Source organism: Cimex lectularius, unplaced genomic scaffold (genome assembly GCF_000648675.2).
Source record: "Cimex lectularius strain Harlan isolate CLEC.00 unplaced genomic scaffold, Clec_2.1 scaffold38, whole genome shotgun sequence".
Taxonomy (NCBI): domain Eukaryota; kingdom Metazoa; phylum Arthropoda; class Insecta; order Hemiptera; family Cimicidae; genus Cimex; species Cimex lectularius.
In genome coordinates, this window is record NW_019392638.1 from 736,801 (window position 1) to 762,013 (window position 25,213).

Sequence of the window (25,213 nt, forward strand, 5' to 3'; positions counted from 1 at the left end):
AGTCCCTTCAATGTTATTTAAAATTGTCCTGACTTCACTGAAAATGTGGGATGGTTATAATAATTTCTCAAGCCCCATGTCACTCTAATTCAAAAACAGAATTGTTCTAGAATCTTGAAAACAACCGCCACTACACCATTAAAGAGTGTGAGAACAGGTCTCCCTGCTTTACTTTTTTTCACTTTAAAGCAGCAATTTAAATCTAATTTCACATCAACTCTTTGCTTCATTAGAGCATTTCATGCTTTTGAACTTTTTTCTTTTATTAATCAACAAATGCCAGGTAAAATAGCAATACAATATATATAAATAAATTTAAAACAGTAAGAGCCTCTTGACTCAAAATCATCGTTTTTTTAATAAAACAAGGTCATGAATCCTAAGAAACATTTTTAGAATTTTATTTTCCTTCGATCATGTTCTACAGCTATGAAATTGCACCATTTATTGTCATTTAAATAAATAATAAATACATAAAATCTAGCATCAAAAAAATCTATTTCATTTACTTTCAAAACAATTTCTAGGATTTGACCTAACAATTAATGTTTATTGTCCAAGTAAGTCATTGAGTAATAAAATTAAACCCTTGATGTTCAATGATAATGGGTTCCTCAACAAAATTCTAAAAGACAAATTAATAATAGCTGTTATTGAACCTAAAACAGAATAAATAATGAAAGATTTCATTCCCTAAACGTGATTTACACACATATACCCATAATTTAATGTAAATCATCTTCAAAATATGCGCTGATTTAATTTAAATTTCTTTCCTGCAGTATATTTCTTTTAGCATTGCCATTTGTGAAAGTTTGATTAAAAGTAAATATATTTTTAACAAATTACAGGTTTAAATTGGTTTTATTGTGTCTTCAGGTTACTCCTGTAGGAAAGCTGCTGTAGGGTTATTTCTTAAGGAAGTGGATAATGCTGCGCCAAAGGATTTCAACAGTTCTATGGAATTGATATCTAAGGCTGGCTGGATGACTGGGTTATTATGGAGAGATGGTACTGAATCGAATTCCGGCAATCGTGCACTCCCCATGGTCGACAAAAGTAAATTCTCCTTTTGTTGAAAAACTTTCAACATCCTGTTTCGCCTCACTTTTTCCTTTGCCAATTCCGTTAATTTTTCTAAATGGAGAAGCTTTAAAAACAAATTTTTATTAGGTTATTTTATACATTTAAAATTGCATTATATGTTAATTGTTTAATTTTATTAAATCAACTCTTATCTACAAATCATAATTTTACAAATCTTTTGTGAATAAACAAAAACAAATTACAAACATTTATTTCCTATTATAATATAAATAATTAAAATTGTATATGATACACAAAATCTATTTAACTATGAAGTATTGAAATCTGTTTGAGATGGACAAAAAATAAGGTCAAATAAGTAGTTTAATTTTATTTTGTTTAAAATAACTATTATTTTTAAAAATCATTTTTTGTGTAATCCTGACTAAAGAATATTTATACCTCATCTTCTGAAGGATTCTCAGAAAAAGTAAGACCTAGATTTTCACTTTCCTTTTTAATTTTCATCTGAACTTCATTGATCTTCCACTCCAGCTTTTCCCTTTCAGCTTTCGAGTTCTGGAGTTGTTCTGTTACACTATCAAGCCGATTTTGTACTCTTTCTATTTCCTTTATTAATTCCTCTTCCCTTTTGGCATTTGGTCGTGAATTGGTAAACATTTTTTTTAATCCTTGTCCAAGAATCGGCGATTCGTGATGAGAAACTGAATTTGTTTTGTTTTGAGGCAGAATGTAGACAGGCGTCTTCTTAGAACAGTATTGCTCACAGCCACCAATAAATTTCAATACTGGACATTGTTCCAGATCAATGCCTGCTAGTTCTGAAAGCCTTTGCAGATTCAAAGGCTGTACTCTTACTGTTCTGTAAAAGACAAATTTTTAAAATTTTATTCTAATAGCCCTCATTAAAACTTATATTATTAATTTTGGATAAACATGATGAAAGGCAAATTTTCTTTAGCAATACAAAAGAACTGCTTTTAAACAAATGTAATTAAACCTCTCTACTTCCACATCGCCCTGGTTTCGTTCTGGGACATCTGTGTTATTTGTTTGATCAAAAAATATTGGTAGTCCAAAATTAGGCTCAAAACCGACATTATTTGTCTTTTGGGTCATTTTGAACTCAAATGAAGCACCTGAAAAAGAAAAATAATGTCAGTTTCTAAAACACTTATTCTATTTGAAATTTTGAACTCAGAATAATTTAATGCCTCGTTCTGTTCAGATCATCTCTCACTCGCCCAAGCAATTTTTCCCTTTTGACTAGGTACTGGGAAGAAGGTCAACACCCTATTACATGGAAAACACTTTCTTGCACGCCATAAAATCTCAACGATTTGTCTCCATTTCCTAAGGTAACCGAGACAATATTCGTATCTATTGTATGACTGTTGGAAAAATATTAACGAAATCTTACCAATGCCTGAAGTGTGTATACATTGAAAATGACACAGAAAATTTTGACAGATTAATTGTTAAAAAACATTATTTCAGAACACATGATTGAAGAAAAACACAAAATACCCAAGGCTGTGATAAATCGCTCGTAATCCATTAAAAGTATTTTATTTAGATTTTATAACTCTAAGAAATCAAAACTTCTAGATATCTTAGATCATATTTAGTCTCGTGCAATGAGATTTTCGATTTCTGGATGACAATGCCAGACCTCACAGAGGGAGAGTTGTCCATCAATTTTTAGAAAACCTGGGAATTTCCCATCTGCTCCTTCCCCCATTGTCTCCTGTTCTCGATCCCATTGAGCAAATGCAGAATGCGTGCAGAGAAGGCTTATCGATCACCATCTGCTGCAAGTTGTCTTGCAACAACTGAGAGCAGCTTTGCAACATCTATGGAGTGAAATTTCTTATGAAATTAGTGACAACGTTATTAACAATGTGCCTAACAGGTGTACAGAGGTTTTAGCCAACATAGAACATTATACACGGTATTAATTATTGAAAAAAATTATTTGTTATATTAAAAAATTATTATTGTGTCCAATAAAGAAAATTTTGGAATTAAAACCTTTTAAGTCAAATCATATAGACCAATATCGCTACTACCGACAGTGTCTAAACTCTTCAAAAAGTTATTATTAAAATGAATAAAACCCATTGTAGAAAAAAAGAAAATCATTCCTGACCACCAATTTGGATTCCGAACAGACATTCAACAATAGATCAAAATCACCGAGTAACGGACGTAATAGAAAAATCTCTTGAAGAAAAACAAATTTGTCGTGCTATCTTCCTTGATGTCTCACAAGCTTTTGACAAGGTCTGGCACNAGGTGCGGTTGAGATGGGAAGTTGGTGTCCGAGTGGATCGAGGTCACGATAGCTCAAGTGGTAGAGCAGCGGCGTATCAAGCTGAAGATCGTGGGTTCGAATCCCACTGGTGCCATTGACTTTTTTATCTCAACTAAAAACCTTAATTAATTGTAGTAAATCTTATTGTACCAATCGGTTTATAAGAATGTAAACATTTATTTGTCCTATAATATTATTGTAAAATTAATGGTTGGTCTGATAAGACCAGTTTTATAAAATAAATTTAATTAATAAAAAAAATAATAAAAAAATTAAAAAACCTTTTTTTATTTTTCAAAATCCCTTAATTAAATTGTCCTTCAGTAAAAAACAATAATTTCTAATAAATTTTAATGCAATTTATAATAAAAATAAAATAAACATGCTAGGGAAAGTAAATACTACAAAATTAGGACTAATTTTTGATCAGTTTAAGTGGAGTAATCGACAATACGGCGCTTCGCTATGTTAGACCCGCCCGACCGATCCGTCATGAGGGATCATAATCTACTCAAGCGCCCTTCTAAAAAGAAATTTGTTCTTTGGTATTTTCATCCTTCGAGGATAACCAAACCAAACTAACGCTTCGCATTCGGATATTACTGAACTTTAATGATAAACATTGAATCATGTATATGTTTTTGGATTGTGAACTCGTAAAATTTACCGACATGCCCACATAATGAGGCGATTTTTTTCAAACACCGGACGCTTGTGTGCTAAATGGTAGATTCGCCCTTCTTTCTTCACGTACATTAATTTTCTATTCTGACTTGTTATGAAACAAACAAATCTTGATTTGACGACAGATAGATATTTAATACCATTTGTAATAAATTGTTTATGTTCATCTGTATAAATGAGTGTGATTTCAATTTAAACAACTATGTTCACTAAAGTATAATTTAAAAAAAAGAACACTAAACTAAACAAAACTGATTCAGCTCATGGGGAAAATACAAATAAAAACCCACCACAAAGAAAGAACCCAAAACCCAAAATTGAAAGTAAAAGATTTTTTTAAATAATAATAGCACCAATAATAATAGGTACTACCAATTATACTACACTGATGGACAAAATCAACGCACCACCCTCAAATTTTAATGTATACCAAGTGTTTCCAGCTCTGGCATGAATCATGCCCGTTAAACGCCTTTACATTCCCTGGAAATTATTTCTGATAAAATACTAAGGAATTTTTCCCCATTCATCAAGAGCAGACGTTTCGAACTCTTCTAGGGTGTGAGGACCTGGGTTTCGCCATCGTACTCATTGTGTTAGTCCCAAATGTTTTTGATTGGATTCCAGCTCAATTCCAACCTCAAGCAGGTAGTCAGCCACAATACATACTCTATGGGCCTGGCATTATAACCTGCATGAGCAAGATTATCTCACCGATGTGGGGGTAAATGGCACTACATGTTCTTTGATTGTCTAGTAAGTACCTCTGTGATGTTAGAGAATTTCCTCGCACAACAACCGATTCAAAGTGGGCGTCCAAAGAAATTGCCACCCCAGAACCACCATGTATATGTAATATAACGAGTCCCCAACAACTGCCAAAAAATCAAAGTAATTCATGTCGTAGAGGAAGACTTAATGTTAAAATTGTGTTCACGTGGTTTGCGATCGAACCACTTTACTATATTTTGTACTATTATACATTAAAAATCCATGGTTTACAGTGGGACTCGAACTCATGCCTGCTAGCGTTGCAATATGACGTCCTAAACACTCGGCCACCGAGAACTCTCACAAATTAATACAGCAATTAATATTAATAATACAGCAAAAGTACATTACTGTTTTAATAACATATCAAGCAAAACTTGCAGCAGTGGTAGCAAATAGTATATCTTCGAATTTTAGCATACCATCTGAAATAATAATTATGCTTGAGCGCAGATGCAAGTTTTTGGTTCCTATCCGAGTTTCGATAGAAATCTTCTTTATAAAGTTTTGTTATGATAGATTTAAAGCGTGGTACATGTAGTGTATTTTTTGTATTTATAAGCATGAATGTGTAGTGTGAGAGAGCCAATGATGGAATATTGAGTGTCCTATCAACCCTCTATTTGATTAGTTATATACACTGAAAGGCAAAAGAAATGGCCACCCTTAATACTTTTAACTATCTCTTAGTCAATGTTCCAATGTTTCACATCAATATTTGATCCATTTTAAACGATTAGAGGTAATTAAACAAATAAAATCTCCCATTTGTGTTTACGATTCTATTTGTAAATAAATCTTTGAATAGTCCTCTTCTTTATTGGTTTTTCAGTAAAGCTTCATTTCAAATTTGTTTGAGAGATGGTTTTAAGTGATACTGATTCAAAAATAAATCATAGCATTATTGGAAGATGGAAGAAGTCAAGCGTATGTCGCCAGGGTGCTTAACATTATTCCATCGCTACAAAGAAACTGTAGGTAACACAAAAAGGCATGGATCAGCCATCCTGTCACATCTCAGAGAGTTGATAGTTTTATTGATTCAAATGTACTCCGTAATCGACATTCTACCGCTGCTGAATCCTGCCACTGGTCCTCCTCACAAGGGACAGAACCGCTCGGTTAGGTTTCGCAAGAAATCACATCAATTGGTCTGAGCAAGATTGGGCTAAAATCTTGTTCTCGAATGAGTCAAGGTTTTGTTTGAGGTCTTCTGAAGGCCGACGGAGGGTTTGGAAAAGAACAGAAGAGCGATATATCCCTGCAACATTTTTTTCACTCCGGAGAAACCTTGGAGAAGTAGTGTTATGGTAGCAGTCATTTCTATGGAAGATCGCACAAATTTGATCTTCGTCGAGAGTTCCCTAACAGCTGGGCGATACATTGAAGATGTGCTATCAGAAGTTGTGGCTTATAGGCTAGGTAATTGGTGACGGTTTTATTTTTATGCATAATACAGCCATGGCCCACATAGCTAGGATCATTGACGACTACTTGGAACGGTCATCACCTGAGGAACCATACAGCATAGGGACTCCCAATCATCTCCATATGAAATTATACCCATATCAAGATGTGAAGCCAACTCTCACCTCACCTGTAAAGATAACTTGGCCCCAATCTTCCAATGTCCAATTCGCATGTTCCTGTGTGAAGTCTGGCCATTTTCTGAGCTGGGTAACAGGTCCACAAGTCAGGTGCAGGACCCTGGGTTTATTTTCATTGATCCTTCATCTTTCAGTCCTAGAGGAAATCGAAACATTTCAGACTGGTTTTGTCAGATTTCTTATCTTTCTATTTCCTGAAATGCTGCGATTTTGTAGAGCTTGACTGGAGCCATTGAAAAAAGTTTAAGAATAATATCAAATGAAATTAACGGAGGAAAAAGATAAACTGAAAGCAATCTTTAGGCGTAGCGGAATGGAAGGGTGTGTTGCTACTTTTTGTGTAAATGGATTAATCAGTACAGAAGTAAACAAAGTATTTTTTCTGTTTATTTTGACTAAGATAGCTCCTAATTACCTGTAACTAATGTAGACATATAATGGATTTAATTTTTTTTTTTTTTTTTTTAATTGCTTGGGTGCTTTATATTTGTCCATCAATGTATTTACTGACTTGAAAACTTTAGAGAAAGGAATCAATAAATGATGTTATTTAAGAATAAATATATTAGATCTACAATGTTAAATACAAATTATACAAATGTATGTTACATAATAGTGTACATTTTTTAAAATTTGTACAAACAAATTTTATTAACAATCATTAGGATATTTTCAATTATGTAACCATAAACTAAATGTTAAAAGAATAAAATTAAGAAAACAAATCTAGTTTTGACATTTAATTACAATTTCGTTACTTCTATTCATTGGACGTATTCAGAAACTATGAGGAGCTATTAAGAGCACAAAGGCTTTCAAACCTACAAACTACAATGACATTTTCCTCGTAGCAAAATTCATAAACAAATTTTCAACAATACTTTATAAAATTAACAATTGAATATAATTATCTTAAGGCTTTCGATTTCACAACTTTAGAATAATAATTGTTTTTTTTCTTTTGTACAAAAGCAATGAGCAAGCCTTTTTCTATACTTATGGTCTACACAACATTTAATATAACTTTATTAATATTTCTATTACTCTGTTTAAGGCCAATAACGATCACATTGTTAACATTTGTGTACATCTTAACCAACTACCCCTTGCATACATCTCCAATAAATTTCACTGAAGGCATACATTATGAAATAATCGTTTTGAATAAATTTACAGACAAATACACAGTCTCAAAGTAAAAAAAAAAAATCCATAATGAAATTATAATATCATATAACAAAGAACCGACAGAGTGCGAATTTTAATTCTAGTGTGATTTACGCCACCAAACTTCAACACCAAAAATTAAGAATTGATTTAGAAGAGAAAAAGTCATTCAATTAAAATATTTCAAGAATGAACATACTATGTTACTGAAATGTGATGGTAATTTTACGTTTAGTAGTATTGCTATTTCTTTTAAGTAATTATGTTTGGTTACATTTTATTATTTATATATTTAATCTAGGGTTTTTATAAACACATCTAATTTACAAAAATAATAAGATATACTCTGAGAAAAGCATGCTAACCTGGATTTTACTAAATAAAAGCTAGTTTTTTTTAAAAATGTCTCCAACTAATAAGTGTGTCTACTTATAACTAAATATATACAATAACTACATTTTTTAACAATGGCTTTCTTCGACATACATAACAAATTTCATTTATTATATTTACAATCAATTATATTAAATAGAAACTTAATAATTAAGTGATGTAAAATAACATTAACAGAGTAAGTCAGATGGCAACACGCAAAACGGAAAAAATTAGTAAACCGAACCGACTTCTTACTAATCTTTCACCATTGAGCTGATAAAACTAAAAACAACAACAAAAACGCACTCGGTACTTATCAACCGACTTACCATGCATTCACTATTCATGCCAGAAAACCGAAGGAAACAACAAACCAGATTTAAACTGAATGATTGCAACGATATAAGTATGCTAATTTCAAGTACTACATTAAGTACTAATTTTTCTTGAAAAGTACAGTAATAATTCGATCCAATCACTTTGTTACAAAAGGCAATGATGATGCTCACAAACAACAGAACCACAAAAAGACCAATATCATAACCATTACACACTAAAATGCAACTAGGTATTCAACATTTTTACCAGTAACTATTTATGTGAAAGAATCACAATTATTAAGTAAACCATTTTTATATATCAGGTACTTTCATATAGGAAGCTAATCTTATAATTAAAAAAGTCTATTCACATAGCCTAATTAATTGGCTTTTGAGAAAACAAGTTTTAAAAAGGTAACTATAAAAATCAGTTATATAAAAAATAATATATGATAAATACAGTGAAATTAATACAATGATGTTCATAATAAAAAATTTAACTTATCTTAAAATGTAGCTACAACTCTCCATATTATATGATTGACTGCTTCTTTACCAAATTTCTTAGAAAATATTTCTTTAATCATTTTTAAAACAATTAGTTTTTTTTGTATGTATGGATTACACTTAACAGACAAAATTGGCTCAAAATCGAAGAGAAGTAGTTTTGGCTTTGGTTTATCCATTTGCAAATTTAATTTTTCAGTTAAAAACAAAATTAGCAAGATATTTACTAAGTGCGGGTATTTTTTTACACTGTTTTCTATGTGAGTTTAAATATATATCGCAATAACGTTTAACAAAAAAAAAATCTAAAAATTATTGGTACTTTTTAATTCGCTATGTTGGTAATAGTTTTGAGATTTCATCCTGTGTGGAACTGGGATCAATTGTATGAACGGTTTGTACGTCTCCTAGGTTTCTGGCCACTTCCATCCTGGCAGCAAGAAGAGGTTCAGAATAGTTTAGCGGTCCGTTAGAAAACGGCTGGGGGCTTGTTTTCCCAGACTGCTGCTGGAAGAAAAGAAAAAAAGATATATTTAAACTTTGTATAAATAATATTAATAATAAATAGGACAAGATAAAATAAATAACCACAATATTAAACTTTTGCTAACTTCTATACAAAATTAGTCAGAAAGAAGCAAATACACGTAGCGAACTAGAAAAAAAATACTAAAGCAAACAAGATGGAATAATAACCGTTATTGTTGCCTATAAAGATCATCATAAAACAGAACGTATCCCTCATTCATTTGTTATAAAAAAAAAAGCCAAACATTCTACCAACAAATAAACAAAGGATAAGCCCGCAATATTAATCACGATTATTCTGCCTAATGCCAAAAAACAAACATTTTTGATAATATAAGTATAATTTTAAATGTGAATCAGGGAGAAGAATAAGAAGAGTTAAGTACTAAGGGATCACAGTATTCAAATAAAATTTTAAAATCAAAATCAATCCACACAGAGCCTCAACTCTATTATTATTAGTATAATTATAATGTAAAAATCATAAAGAGATGCAACTTTTAAAAAACAGTTGACAATTTTTTCTGGAATGTAATGTACAGTCATGTAATGACTTTTTCAAGTAGTTGTTCTTTCTTTTATGTGGTTGTAAAAAAAAATTGTCCTGATTTGTCTGATTTTTGAAGCCCACCAGGAAGAAAATTGCCAAGACTTATTCAGACATAATTAACTTTCTTTTTTATATAAAACTGCACCCACGAACTGAATGAAAGTTGATGAATTTGCCAAACTGAACGCCTAAACACAGTCAAACTATCAAATGAGTTCATATGTACAAATATATAGTTCATAAGTTTGTAAATGTGTAAGTAATCAAAATAGCTTGGTTATTCTCTACCATGAAACTCAGAACCCTCATTTCAAAAAGCATAAAAAAAACATTGACAATTTAATGATTAAAGTTGTGTTTTTATTTTGATATTTATATAACAAGGTAAGAATATTGTACAAAAATTATAAGAAAACAATCAAAATACTATGAAAAAACTTTGCCCTACCAAACATTTTAATTTGTTTAACCTAATAAACAAATTTTGGGTTTAATATTTAAAAAAAATGTTCAGCAGTTGCATTAATTCATTGTTTCAAACAAATTATTTACAACAACATGCACTATGCCTCTATGCTTTAAGAGAGTAAGGAGAATTTGAGATTCTAGTGGAATAAATTTATTGCATACTAAAATGCATTTTTTTTATTTTTTTTTTATTGTGCTTTGTGTGTTTTGGATCAAAATTAAAAATATTATTCAGCCATACGTAAATTGAAATAGTTCTGAGCTGTACCATGTTAAAGTATTGTTTAAAAATTGTCACCTAATCAGCAGTATTAAGTCGAATACTCATGATAACTTTATAAATTTGCTATCACTTTTGAATTGTTTTGTTCCCCTATTGTTAAGTTTAGATATATACAGAAATGGATTATTTAAGAAGACTACAAGTAAATAATTTGTACAATAACCTAAAACATTTGAAATTTCCGGGTAAATTGTTTTTTACACAAAGTGAAATAAAATAAAAGAATATTTTGGTGTGTAATTAACCACCTAATGAATGTGGAATGAAAAGTTGATAATTGTTGTTGAATGAAATAGGGGTGCACCATTCTTTTCAATTTTTAAAATCAAAACTCTAGTCTAATATGAAGAACTGTAAAAATCATCATTGCATTATATAAAAATCTTATTTGATTTAAGTTGTTAGTCATGTCAAAAATGGACTGAATACTATGCACTGAAAGCACTGCATTAACATCAAACACCATTATAAAGCAAGACGTCACTTGAATGTGTAAGACAACTGGATTTAAGCAACCGCATGTTATTTTTTGTCTCTCTGCATTAGTCTCAATTGCAAGGGAGGGGTTCAAACACAACGTTGTTGTTTTTTTCTCTCTGTCACGGATGTACCTTCCATCATGGATCAAATGAACATTTCGTGATTACTGGCAGAATAGCGCCTGGTCATAATGATACTGCCAGGACGTTGGTGGAACCTGTTGAATATGCTACTTGCCCTCCTGGGGCGTTTTTTCTCATCCATGCTCCTTGTCGACCTCTAGAAAACCAAATGTATTTATCCCAGTAGTAAAATTAAATTGCAAAGTTTGGATTTAAATAATTGATTTTCCCATTTGCAATGGCAAGTTTAATCAAGTTGGGCTATTAACCCTGAGAAGGCTTGCAATTTAAATTTAAATTTTATCACTTTTTTTATTAATTACAGCAAAACTGAAAGGTTTATGGAAGATTTTCAATACATAACTTTTTACCAAATTTAAACTTCTTATTAATCAAAAACAAAGAAATTTTGAAGAATGGCAAACACTCTTCACACAACTGAAATTATAGATGAGCAATACTTCAAGAAAATAATTCTGTACAAAAAATCATCACAGACAAATGAATTATTGCACAGAACCAATATGACTACCATTGAGTAACAATGACTTCCAGTTAATACCTTTATGTCAACAACATTAATGGAAATCCACTTGTGTATAACACTATTCAACTTTTCCTTTCCAACTGAGCATACAAGCAAACATATCCAGGATTTCAAACAAAAGACTGATTTAACTGGCACAAAAAAAGGTTTTGTCATGTAATACATATGTATGTAGTATACATACACATACATTCCCCATTTAATTCCATATGTTCAAACAGTAGTCACAATATTCTACAACTGACAATATTTACTGTCTTGAAAATCCACCCAAGGATTTGTTGCTCAGTAAGGCAAAAATTATTACATATTTTAATTTTATTGGGCTATTATGTGCTAATTTTAGAAAAAAATTGTATAAAAATAATTCTTTTTTTATTATTAAATCTAAATTTTTTTTAAATAAACATGCTGATGACCTCCAGCAAATATTTTCATAACATATAATTTTGAAATTATTTTTGGTGGTCAGGTAGATTTTTGTCAGCAGTTTGATCATTTCTAAAACAGTATTGACAGAATTTGAGCATGAATATTTGAGACGATGAAACACAGTTAGTAAGAGAGCGAGAGGACTGACAGCAAGTAATATGCAAACTGCTGACACAAAATACACCAAAAAAGTAAAAATTTATCGTGAATGATGACTTCAAAGCTTCAAATCAGTAATAAAAGGAAAAAATCATTGGTGGAGATTTCTACCCCCTACAAACAAAGCAGTAAGGCAATTTCTGGTATAAATCAAGTGAAACAAAATGGACGGTTGCAGCAAACATACTGATTTGTGGCGATTTTTTTAAGAAAAACAATGTCAAATGTAATTTTAATGATTAGCCTTATGCGAAAGCTAAGCATGCTGACATATCTCGAGAACATTGTTTTCAATAGTATAAATATAAAAAATTCATTCGGACTCCAAAAAATCTACTGAGTTCCTTAAAATATATCTCGACAAGATAAAATTTGTTATTTTCACTGCGTTTGTGAAGCACCTGGTAAACAAACTAAATTACCCTAAAATCTGCTGTATGCCTGCAAATTTAAATTTTATCTGCAAGCAACCTATTAAAATATACATGCTTATTTAAAGCAATCATACCAAACAGGCACTCCTAGTTGACCACTGGAAATTAGATATTAAGTTTTATACCCAATTCTTTAATAACTTTTTCTTGTTAAACAAAACACAACAAATATTATATTTTATGTAATTCAATAAAAATAAATTGTATAATACCTGTGAGTAAGTTCTTGTGACTTCTGGTGAGCCCTGACTCCTGGTATCGTCACCACCTAGTGTATGGATAAGCTGAAATGTAAGTCATTTATTTAGTAATGTTTTTTGGTTTCTTTGAAGTTTAATTTTGTTTTCAAATATGCATTTTTTTCCATAATATCTATTATTAGATTTGTTCCATCGCACAATCACAAACCAGCGGCCAATTAATCTGTCATATTTGTCCGAACGTTGACAGATCATAGATTCTTAACTCTGATGGAACTCTTTTTTCCAAACTCAGACTCCGACAGTTTAGATAGGAAACATCAAAACATTTGAAATTAGAAATAGACTTTTGTCGATTTAATTTGTCTATTATTTTGTAATGGATGCAGATTCCTGGAGATCAGTGGTGAAATCTGGGTTCCAATGGCCTATGTAGGTATATTAAAATGTGTGCTCAAAATTGAAACAATTGAAAAAATTTTTGCAGCCCTAATAACAAATTTCACATCGTTAACTTAACATGAAGATTTGCCATAACAAATTTGTTTTATTCACAATTATAAAAAAAATTAAACCAACTATTCCTCCTTTCTAGAATTTATTGATTTTTTGCTCTTCCTATAATAAATAAACCACATAAAACTTTTTTGATTTATATATATTTTTAAAAATTATAAAGGCGATCAACTGCTTTGGGTCATTTTCCGCTTTAAAAAGCCTTTCGGCTGGGAAGAGATTTTTTTTTTGGGGGGGGGGCAGTGTATTTGCTTTAAGGCTTGTTCAAATTTATCCATTTTATCAGCTACCTATTAGTTCAACGACAATATTGCTTAGCTTTTCAATTTGTTACACTAAAAAGTTTGAACCCATTTAGGGGTTGAGAAATCTGAAGTCCATGTCGAGAAGGGGAGGAAAAAGTATTGGATGTAAGGTCATAGGAGCGGAAGTAAGAACCTCTCAATTAGATTCAGGGGGTTTTGGCAATTGGCATATTAACGACTTGCAAGTAACATCATGTGCCCCGTGTTTTATGACTTTGCCTGCGAAGAAGTAATTTGGTGTTTTTATAAGATGTTTTTCACTGATTCAAATTTTTTCTGTGTATTTCTCTCTGATATAAACAGGGTGAGACCTATCGAAAGCCGGGACTTATTTTGTTTCCTTCACATACGTTGAACTTTTATAACATGTTGTTTGGCTAGTTCTATCTCAATCTTGTAACTCACGGGCAATTATGACTCCCTTTGAACAATTAAGAGTTTTATGAAGATTGAATTTAATCGGAATGTCTTTGAGGGTTTTCATACAGTTCAGATTAGAAAATCCTTTTTTTTTTTTTTTTTTTTTTTGACATTCACCTGGGGGCAAAAACTTTTTATAAAATTTAAAAGGGATGAAGTTATTAAACGTGATTTTGGATGGGTGATTTTCATTTAAACTCATTATTAAATATTTTAAGCCTACCCATTTCAGTTTTTGTTTTGGAAATGTATTTGGACTTCTATTAGGAGGTTCGGGGTCAAAGTGCATAATGTGTGACTCCGTATGGGAGACAAAATAAAACAGAAAAACTTCTTTTTTTCTACTGAACTGAAAAGTATCTACACAAATACAAAACCAAAAAGCAGATACTTCTTCATAAAAACACAGAAACAAAAGAATTGTATGACTACTCCCTGGAAGGGCAAGAACTGCTTAGATACAAGTGCTGATGTTTACTCTGTGAAGCATAAACGATCACTTCCTATGAATTTGTTAAACAACTTCACTTTTAATTTCTTTTTTAATGGGTTTTTATTTTGTAAACTTTTTTAGCATTAGAAAGATACATTTTTAATTACAAACATTTAAAAATGTACATTATTTCAAATAAATCAAAGGTTTATATTCTATTTTATTTACTTGTTATATTCTTCCTTTTTACACATTTTTCAACTAATATTCTTTTCTTCTTTATATATATAAAAAAAAAATTAAAAAAAATATGCACAACTAAATGTTTTTGAATTTTACATTTTTAACTTGGATTTTTGTTCAAAAAAGAAATACATATATACGTATATATTTACATTTTATTTCACATATAAATCTAGTCCCTTAGTTGAGTAAGAACTTGCAAATTTGCAACGGCGAAAGCACGGAAACATCTGGGCAAGTCTCTGACTGCCAATCCCTAGGAAAATCCTCGTACTTTTTGAGGTACAAAACCAGTCACAAACATAATCTGAAACGTGATGGAACGGCCAACAGAAAGTTTGCTTATCATTTGATGGAACAAACCTATTGTCTCTATGTCATGTAAATTGGAACTTTGCTAAACCAAAAAAACCCACCTTGTCCATTTCATCATCAAACGCATCACCTGCATTTGATTCTTCCTTCTTCGACCACTCCATCAGGGTGGCTCTTTTTGCAGCTAGGTACATAGACCGTTTGATCTTCATGTAGAAAACTTCCGTTACTGCTCGAACACCATAGTCGGGTACAAAAGTGGTACGGAGCTTTGAGTCAAGGTTCACACTCTGCAGTGACCCCATCGGTTGATTTCCTCCACTTGATGGTGATTCGGCGGGTAGGACTAATATATTGTTTTTATCATTTTTCTGAATTACTGTTTGATATTTTAATATAACTCACCTCCACCAACATTTTGTATGAGTGCTTGAGAACCAAAGAAAGTAAATGGACCACTTTCAAACACAAGATTTTCCCGGCCCACGGTGACTTCGACTCTTCCCTCCAAAATCAATACAAAATAATCGACAGGTTTGCCCTGGGAAAATGGAAAGTATTAACGTGAATTAATTCCAGAGCGCATAAATTATGCTGAGAAGTAATTACTTGTTCATAAATAATAGTATGCGGCTCCAGCTTTTTAGTTTTATCTTTGATTTTTATATGATAGAACACATCTTGCTTTAACAATCGACGAAGTACTGCTTCAGATATATTATCTGGTTTGAAGGCATCGACAGCTGAAAATTTAAATTGAAATAGATAACTTTAATTGTCATAACACTTTTTATAATTGTGTCCAGCAAGGTCTAAGGAATTGTGTGAAGACCATCAGCTATACAAGATACATAAAAAATTAACAAGAACAAATCCTTTTCTTGTTGTGAATATTATTTCTGTTTAGAAGGGATGTATCGGTTCGTTTTTAAACTGATTTCATTGTAATATTTATTTAAAAGGCATAAATCATCATTTGTAAGTATGTCGGATTCGAATTAAATCACCCTTTAATAGAATAGTTTGTCATTTGATCAGAGACCATTTCAAACATAAACAAACCTACTTGTAGAGAGGAACTGGAATGTTGCTAATGTCATTTGTGGTGATATGTGTATTCTTTGATTCTCATTTTTCTCTGCAAACATTGAGAAATCTTGTTTGTTATGTCTTTCTTTCCTTCGTCTCTTTGTTTTGTTATCAGCTAGAAAGAGAAAAAAAAAATCCATTCATAAAATATAAACAGAATTGTATTTTTTTAATGACTTACTGTAAACATCCGTTTCATCATTGATTTCAGACTGGATAAGCTCCTCAATAACATCTTCGAGAGTAATAAGCCCGACAGTTTCATAGAAGGGATCTCCTTCCCCTTCGCTGTTGACTCTGTGCACAAATGCCATATGGCCCTTTATTCCTAAACATTTTAATTAACCTTTCAACATTGCTAATTAACAAAGAGCATTTTTTTAATGAAAATCACCATCTTTAAATTGCTTGAATAGTACATCGAGGGTTGTGTCCTCAAACACAAAATAGCATGAATTTTGATAGAATTCACAGTGTGTTTTCAAAGGTGTGTTGTCGTCAGGGTCGATAAGAGCCAAATCTTTAATGTAAAGCATAGACACAATGTTTCCTCTTGAACCCTCGTAAACAGGCACCCTAGAAAATCCTGTAATTGTATTGTTAGTGAATTTAAAACTCTAATACTTTGAATGTATCACTAGAAACTTTACCAGATTTCATTATTTCAGAAACGGTTTCAAAGTCCAAAACCGCATCAATTGATAACATGAAAACATCTTCGATCTTTGTCATGACATCCAGAACCATTTTCTGGCTCAATTCAAGAGCACCAGAAATAATATTGACTTCATCCTTTTGAAGATCATTGAACTCAGTGGTCAACTAAAATATTCAAAATAATTTTAACAACAAGTATTACAAAAAGGAATTTGACATGAATTTTTTAAGTCAGTAAGATGACTTTTAACTGTAGATTTTGGAAAGTTAGTAAACAAAATTAAACTGTTTGCTGACTTGAATGACATACTCAACATACTACATTTAAAAAAAAAGTTTATTTCAAAATATTGTATGTATGCTGTTACATTAATTATAACATACTTATTTTCATTTAAAGAAAATTAAACGTGATCGGAAATTCATGAGCTTAATAAAAATTATTTAATTATGATGTTTTGAAGAAAAAAAAATTACCAAAACACGAGAAAATCATTTAATTTGATTAATGTGATTGATAAATTGTTAATTGGATATTTTGGAATTTGGATTTGTTGCTCTCATAATGCGAGTTTGACAAACAACCATTTTTATACAGTTGTAAAAGATAAACAATATTGACTTAAATATTAATTATTTATATTCCCCAATTATAATACTAATTAATGATTTTTATTTTAAAAGTGGACTGAAGTTTTTTCTAAAATAATAATAAAAAATAAGCTAACAACATGCCACCTTCTTAATTATTTTTTCAGAACATGAAGCGATAGGAATAATAATAATACAAATTTAATGTCGGTAAAAGTATAAACGAGGATCTTGGGACAGGCTAAAAATTTTGTTCTGATGAAAAAATCAATTCTGACAGAAATAGTATCCGGTATAGCTCAACTATTTATGTTTTACATTTGTTTCCTCATAAAAGTCCAAATGGCTGTTCCATATTCAATCCTTGTAATCACCAACTTGGATCGTGAAATTTATAGCAGGCCATTAAATGCAGAGCTGCTAACTGCAAAATGAGAATCGATAATCAAAAGAAAATTACCTCCAGAACTTTTCAATATGATAATCTAGTGCAGTGCCATTGGAGTAGAAGGACGTTCTCACTATTTTGGCAATATGCCACATAAACTGTGCACCTATTCTTGAGCAACTTTGTACAACATTTGTCAAGGTCGATAAAATGTCATCATAAGAAAGAATTTTGTTTGTTGATCGACCTCGATCATCCTGGCCCGCAAATTCTCCATGTGCTCAGTAAAGGTAGCCATGTAATGTAATGTAATGTAGCCATACACGAGCGAGATTTTCTCAAGGTTCGGCCAGAACAGTCCAAGCCTTGAGGAATTCCTCAACGTGGTTGGCGGCCTCCTTCTGGCCATGGGGAAGGTAGAGACGATAGAATAAAATTCTATTCTTTTTCCGCCTAAGGAGAACAATCAGGCTCGCAACAACCAGTCCACACAGCACTAGGCCTTTACCGTGAGGATTTCCTTGAAGAAATTCCTTTTTGTGTGGCGACAAGGGTTTGGTAGAGGAAATCCCGGAGGCCTTTGCCTTGAGGCTTTCCTGCGAGTATATGGCTTAAGGCGTGTTGGGGCGGCAACTTCGGTAGTGTATTGTTTGTTTTGTTAGTATTGAATTGATCGATTGTATTTTTTCTACAACTCGAAATTAAATAATATTATGATAATGTAGTATGTAATTATAGTTCTTTGTATTGCATTGAATTGTTATAAATTTTCCGGCTAATAGTTTCATCATTCATGAAGTATGCTTACATCATTTTATTTTATTTATACCTTTAGTTTAAAAAAAATCATACTTCCTTTTCCATCTCCCTCTCGCTTATCCTTATAGAATCTAAAATAAACCTAAAAAGGACAAATACGAAAATGAGCACCCCGACCACTGAAAATGGCTAGATTATGAACCAAAATGTAAGCGAGAATAAGCGGATCAGGTTGAATGAGGACGATCAAGCAGCGGACAAAAGCTCACCACTCCCCTGGCCACAAGACATCGGTTCACTAATTTGTATCATCTCTTATAAAGTTTAATTAGTCAAAAAGATTAATATGCAGACTCGGTCAGACTTCCAAAACCAGAAAGCCGTACAATCCGTCATAGCATGATTGCCGTTATAATTTGTATAGCATGCGTACCTTTACCAATTCTTTGAGTCTTTCTCTAGTGTAGACGGCGCCGATTTCCTCTCCCAACAGTCTGTCCAGTATTTTGCTGATGGGGTACGAAAGTGGGCAGGTGAGGCCCATGACACATTTCGTTATGAAGATGGTCTTGGCGCCGACGGCGAGACCGTGCCTGGAGCAGATAGCCTGCGGGGTGATCTCACCGAATATGACGATAAGAAGGGTGGAAGCGATGACAGCGACGAAACCCGACGTCAGCTCATCCAAGAGTATGGTGAAGGTGGAGTTGACCATCACGTTACCCAGGAGTATACTGCAGAGGAGGTAATTACCGTGTGCCCTCACCGGGGTGATGGCTTTGGCGTATTTCTTCTCTTTTTTTGTGCCGGTGTTGGATATTATTTTCAAGTCGGTTCTGTCCAGGGACATGAGGCCAAGGTTGAGGCCGGAGAAGAGGGCGGAGAACATGAGGCAGAAAACGATGATGATGATGGAGACGTAAAGGGGCAGCATCTTCTTAAACGACCTCATTGCCAAATACGGTTCGGATCCGAGATGGGTCCAGATAACGTGCTCCGCCGTCGTCCCGTTCGACTTGCTCGGAATCCGCTTAAAACACAGATAAAACATTGTGCCCGTCTCACCAACTGTCGGAATCACTACTTCCAGCAACGCCGACCCATCAGAAAAAGAATCCCCAATCAGCTGAAACACACATCACTGAATACTTTTATAAGATTGATAAGAGTACTCACCACTCTTTGAACTATATGTAAAAATAATACATGTACTTATTAAATAGAACATCAAATTGTACGGATTGGGAAAAATTCAGTTTTCACCAAACCAGGGAACGCTGCAAAGTTAATACCCTTATTTAACCCCCAAAAAAATTATGATTTTATCTATTCTGTCTTGTACTACATTCCGACAAAATACTACTTTTTGATTATCAAGCTTCTTTTGATTTAACAAATACATGCTTTTGGTATTAGTGTTTAATGAAATGGCCATTCATTTTTTATGCCTTTTTCAATTTCCTTTGATCATCATTTTTCTATTTCCTACAGCATTGGTTCTTAATGTCTCTTACTATAAATGCTTGAAGGGTTCATTTCAGATTTATACAGGATTTTCGTTTTAGATGACCCGGATGAATTTCTCTTGAACCGATAACTGTATCTTAAAACCAAAAAATACGTATTTAATATATTTTAGTCTAATTTTAAATTTTTACCGCTTTTTTTTTTTCATTGTTACTTAGTATACTTCAGAACCAGTACAATTTTTGAAATTTTAAATGAGAAGATGTACCTTTTTAAAACGATGGAGGAATCAGATTTTAAATTCGTCAAGGAACAATGAAGTTATGACACAGAATTTGAAAAGAAATATCCTAATTTTGTTTTTATTAAATCCATTATATTTCATGGTCCGATTGACCAAAAAACTTCTTTCAATTAATTAATCTTTACGCAAGGTATTGGTTGAAATGAAAAAGCTAGTGTCACGAGCGAGAATCGAACACACGACCTTCGGCTAAATATGCCGCTGCTCTACCACTTGAGCTATCGTGACTTCAATCCACTCGGTCACCAACTTCCCACTTCAACTTACCTTTAGAATTTTCCCTCCTTTTTGCCATTTTTCAAATGTCGTGTAATCATTTGTTTTTAATATTAAGTATTTTCATTTGCTGTTTTGGTGCTAGTCGATTTTACAAAATTTTGTAGATAATGGTGGGTCTGTGTTCCTGTGACCGTTGATACAGTTTATTAACAAAAAACGTGCGTACCTACTGCTAGCAGACCCATAAACATTACTGCAAGTCATTCAGTTCCCGATTTAAACGAAATTAAGATATTGCTTTTCACATTCCGTCCCATAAATTTCCTTGATTAATCACGAATGACAATGACTTATAAATGAATTTAAAATCTGACTGGGCCATCATTCTAAGTGTAAAAAATCTGTTATAACTGTTGGTAAAAAAAGTATACATTTTCATTTAAAATTTCAAAATTTTGGCTCTGAAGTGTACTGACAACCAATATTTTACAAAAGCAGTCAACATCTTAAGAAAAATTCAGCCACGCCATCTAAAAAGGTCACACTGTATAGATTATTTTAATTTTTATGTTTAGGGCTAATTTTATTTGAGAATCAATAAAATTCAGATCTCAGTTATACTGTAAAACGTTATTTTTTATAGGTAAATTACGGTATTTTGAATCGCCTGTGGTTGCAAAAAAAAGCAATTTACCCGCTTTTTCAGAATAATCTAAGTTGAGAATAAATTTTATTCTTGTGATAGTTATCAATAGTATAAACGCTTAAGTTTTTAACAATTTTTTTTTTTTTGTTAAACAAAAATAAATAACCATTTTTTACCGTTATATTTAATAATCGGCTATTAATCACACTAAAATATAGATTGCATGAATTAAAAATAAAAAAGAAAGGACATTACTCTAGATAGTTAACAATAAAACGACTTCAAGGTTAATTGATCCCCCCAATTGTTCGCTAATCGAGCCGCCACTTAGGTTTTTGAAGCATTTCAAATGTACGATAAGCGAACACCAGTCAAAACAGTTAACTTCACCATTAGAAAAAAAATAATAACGACGGTTTTTCTTACAAAAGCTCCGAGTGCGGGTGAAAAGCTTCAAAATTTCTATTATAATGAAACAATAGGAAAATATTTCAAATAAAGTTTTGAATAGATTCAAAGAGTGTAAACTAAGCCGACCATTAAAAAATGCATAAATTATAAATTTTTTTAACAAAAAAATGTAAAACGTGTTTTAAAACTCTTAAAACTTAATGAGAACTCGAAGCTCGACTTAGCAAGTCAATGCGGTCCCACGTCCGACTCATAAAAAAAAACCCGTACGTGTGCAATTGCATAACGAAATAATTGAAATGTGTACAAGTAGTACGAAAGTACAAAAAGTACAAAGTACAGAAAGTACAAAAAAATGTAACGACTTTCTGTATATTTTTTTTATTACAATGTAATTTACCATAATGAAAAAATAAAATTATTAGCAAAAAAAATTCAATGTATGTTACCACTCATCGCCTGAAAAAAAAATTGTATGTATAAGGTGCCATTTATAAATTACTACATATAACCTCCAGCGGATAAAAACACAATTTATAATACAAGTTAAATGATTTATAATAATAATTTTTTTTTTTTTTTTTTTTTATTGGCCTTATGATCTTGAATATTAGCCATAGTACGAATTATTGTGTGTTCAAATTGGGGGTTATCGGGGAAAAAAGGGCCAGAGGCGACGGTGGGAATCGAACCCACGACCGCGGCGTGAGAGTCTCTCATGCTAACCACTCGGCTACCGCGGTCCCCCATTTATAATAATTGTTATACTTTTTTTTTTTATTAAAAAAAAAAAGTATAATAATTGTTATACTTTTTTTAAATTATTACGGTTTTCTGAAGGTTTTAGGAAAGATGACATCTGGAAATGTGCATTTACCGTTTCCCGTTTCTCGTAATAGAAATTTTAAAATTTATAAACATCAGGACATTTAATTGTTCTATGGGATTTTTGAATAATAATTTTCAACAAAACAAGTTGGAGGAGGTTTTATAATTGGCCAAAGATAGGGTTGGATAGAATTTTCCAAAATAAAATCGAAAATCCATCTCGCCTGGAAACTTTGAATAGAAAACAATTCGTACAAAATATTGTTGATATTTGATAAGAGGGATAAGGAAGGACAAGAGGGTTACCTGCTGTTTCTCAGTCGCCGGGAAGTCGCAGTGCTCGCCCCTGTCCTGTTTTTTATGGGTGAGTACGAAGAAGGTGTCGTTCCTGAATCCCGTGCCGAAGAGGCGGAGGACGACCGTCTCGCCCTGGAGCAGTTCCGGCACCCCGTCGTCTCCGACCTTCATCGAGTGGCCGCCCTTCTCCACCCTGAGGCCGAAGAGGTGGACAGCGTGGTCGTACCGCCGTTCCCTGAGAGCGACAGCCACGGATTAACATTCCATAGAAATTATCAATAAACACTTGATTTAGAACAAGTTAACAAATGAAAAGTCGGCTCGTTATTGATGGATGGATGATAGAGAAATGATATGAGAAAATAACAGACACGATCTGAAAGCTTTCACTATGATTAAAAAATACTCTACTACCCGTTTATGCCCACTATTTTTTTTTTTTTTTGAGGAATTTCGAAATTATCTTTTAGGTAGCTTTTCTTTTTCACCCCTTTTAACAATAACATATGTTTAAAAAAATATAGCTAGGCATTTAGTATGCAAATTAGGGTGTTGCGAAAACGCAAAACCGGTCACTTGAGGAGTCATTTCTCCTTATTACCTTTATCCTATACATATGGATGAAATTAGGATTATATTCGAAATGTAGGTAAATTAAAATCATCATGAATCATAATAACCTTATAATTATATATGTATTTTTACAACAGTCTTTTTTGTAACTACAATTTTTTTCAATTGTCTAGTTTTGGTGAAATTTAAGAAAACATTTTTCGTGCAATGCGATTCCGCATTTTACACATTGTTTTATGGTTGTGGATTTACATACTCCAGATCGGGTTCGTTTTTCTTTCGTCCCTAGGAAATGCTCAATTTTGTCGAATTGGGTCCCCGATGAAATCATGCTCATAACGGTTGATGTCGAATACCATGTTCGTTTAGGCGCATTTCCGAATCTTTCAAGCAGTTCATTTGCAACACTTCTCTTGAACTGCAAAAAATCTAATGTCTTTCCTGGAGAAGCTCAGTATAACAGCCAGGAATTCTGTAGAGCCACATCTACGGTCCAGAGAAATATGGGCCGCCACCATTTTTTAGACCTGATGGATGTACGGGAAGTGGCAACGTTTTGATCCATCCTGTCCGTACCCCGTAATGTTTTGGTTGTAAGACTATATTATTTGCTGTTGTTGGACCTGGATTTTTTTTTATGAGCTGCGGAATATCGATGAGCCTGGCGTAACGGAGTGTCTGGAAATTCGAAAGTACTGTTACCACCGAGTTATCGTTCCACCGGCATGGTAGAATTGATGAGTTTTTTTCTATACAAGACTGATATGAACCTCTAGGTTTTATTTTCATAATAGCTATATCTTTTATGGGCGCGTCTTCAGTTCGGTATATCCTTATAGTTCCTGTAATTCTGACAAAATACACAGTAGCTCGTGGGCAGTATAATACTTTCTAATAAAAAAGAAGGGAAATAATAATGTATCACTAGTATATAAGATACTGAGATTAGATAAGATAATATAATAAACTGTGAAAAGATAAGATAAAAATTATATAATAATATAAGAAAAGGGTAGTGAAAAATGGGAAACAGAAAAATAAATAAAACTCAAAGGAAGAGAAAATACAAGTTAGTACAAGTGACCGGTGTTGCGAAAACGCAACACTGACATTAGACGCGAAATATCCTTAATTAGACTTTTTTGTTGTTTTTTTTTTGAAATTTTGCACACAGTTATTTTCAACAGTATAAAGAAAAACCAAAATAACGTTGCATGTAAAAAAATAAGTAATATTGTAATAGAAAAACTTACTTTTCTTGAGACATTTCTCCTTCAAGAACTTCAAGAATTTGGAATACACAACACAAATGAGGGCTGCCAATAAAACCGAAAATGAGTCATATTTCGTTTCAGTACATCCCGCCCTAAGGCAAAGCTAAAAATAGAAGCCGAAATAACATTTAATGGAAAGAAAAAGAAAATTCTATTTTAAAAAATAGTACAGTGCGTTTTTGCAACACTGAGCATAGACTCATAAAAATTACAAGCTTTTCTTTCATTAAATTTTCTTTGAACCCTCTCGGCCTTGTGACCTCTGGGTCCGCCTATTCTCGCAGTTCTCCCCAATTTTACCTTGGACTTGAATAAACGCCATATCGATTCTCTCGCCAAATGTCCTTATAGAAAATGTGAAAAGTAGTGGGGTAGTTCTACATTCGGCGCGCGCTTGCCATTTTTCATTTTAGTTTATTCCGACTCCGATATTTGTTTTTTTACTGCTTTTTTTTTTTTTTTTAAGTTTTAGTTGACTGTTTC

The 25,213-nt window shown here is 32.4% G+C and overlaps 2 protein-coding genes across 8 annotated transcripts in view; both read right to left on the reverse strand.

Annotated features, from left to right (window-relative positions):
* Positions 1 to 845: 845 nt before the first annotated feature.
* LOC106670920 lies at positions 846 to 2,569 on the reverse strand. 2 transcript variants are annotated; one of them, XM_014401599.2, is made up of 5 exons: positions 2,468 to 2,569; positions 2,262 to 2,400; positions 2,048 to 2,186; positions 1,489 to 1,909; positions 846 to 1,150 (listed from the first exon to the last, which is right to left on the reverse strand). In XM_014401599.2, the coding sequence occupies exons 3-5, from the start codon at positions 2,164 to 2,166 to the stop codon at positions 881 to 883; spliced, it is 810 nt and encodes a 269-aa protein (XP_014257085.1). In that variant the 5' UTR covers positions 2,167 to 2,186; positions 2,262 to 2,400; positions 2,468 to 2,569; the 3' UTR covers positions 846 to 880. The 2 variants fall into 2 exon arrangements, with proteins under 2 accessions (XP_014257085.1, XP_014257086.1); XM_014401600.2 differs by having other exon boundaries at positions 2,262 to 2,340; positions 2,468 to 2,557.
* Positions 2,570 to 6,977: 4,408 nt separating this feature from the next.
* Positions 6,978 to 25,213, reverse strand: part of LOC106670918 (metal transporter CNNM4-like) — a 62,471-nt gene continuing 44,235 nt past the window's right edge. For 2 of the 6 annotated variants that reach the window (XM_024227744.1, XM_014401592.2), the window contains 11 exons: positions 22,893 to 23,118; positions 19,145 to 19,837; positions 16,967 to 17,138; positions 16,711 to 16,902; positions 16,498 to 16,644; positions 16,294 to 16,431; positions 15,837 to 15,970; positions 15,633 to 15,768; positions 15,329 to 15,573; positions 13,008 to 13,079; positions 6,978 to 9,299 (listed from right to left, as the gene is read on the reverse strand). In XM_024227744.1, coding sequence (XP_024083512.1) covers positions 9,126 to 9,299; positions 13,008 to 13,079; positions 15,329 to 15,573; positions 15,633 to 15,768; positions 15,837 to 15,970; positions 16,294 to 16,431; positions 16,498 to 16,644; positions 16,711 to 16,902; positions 16,967 to 17,138; positions 19,145 to 19,837; positions 22,893 to 23,118 — 2,329 coding nt within the window. In that variant the 3' untranslated portion in view covers positions 6,978 to 9,125. Of the gene's footprint in view, positions 9,300 to 11,232; positions 11,381 to 13,007; positions 13,080 to 15,328; positions 15,574 to 15,632; positions 15,769 to 15,836; positions 15,971 to 16,293; positions 16,432 to 16,497; positions 16,645 to 16,710; positions 16,903 to 16,966; positions 17,139 to 19,144; positions 19,838 to 22,892; positions 23,119 to 25,213 lie in introns of all 6 variants that reach the window. The other 4 variants (XM_024227753.1, XM_024227751.1, XM_024227747.1 and 1 more) reach the window with 4 other exon arrangements.

Bases quoted from the DNA above. Each gene is read 5' to 3' on its own strand.
- LOC106670920 (XM_014401599.2), bottom strand. From the start codon at position 2,166: ATGACCCAAAAGACAAATAATGTCGGTTTTGAGCCTAATTTTGGACTA. The intron at 1,910-2,047 runs GTTTAATTACAT...TGTCTTTTACAG, and splicing joins GGCGATGTGGAAGTAGAGAG to AACAGTAAGAGTACAGCCTT. The intron at 1,151-1,488 runs GTATAAATATTC...TTGTTTTTAAAG, and splicing joins AGAATCCTTCAGAAGATGAG to CTTCTCCATTTAGAAAAATT.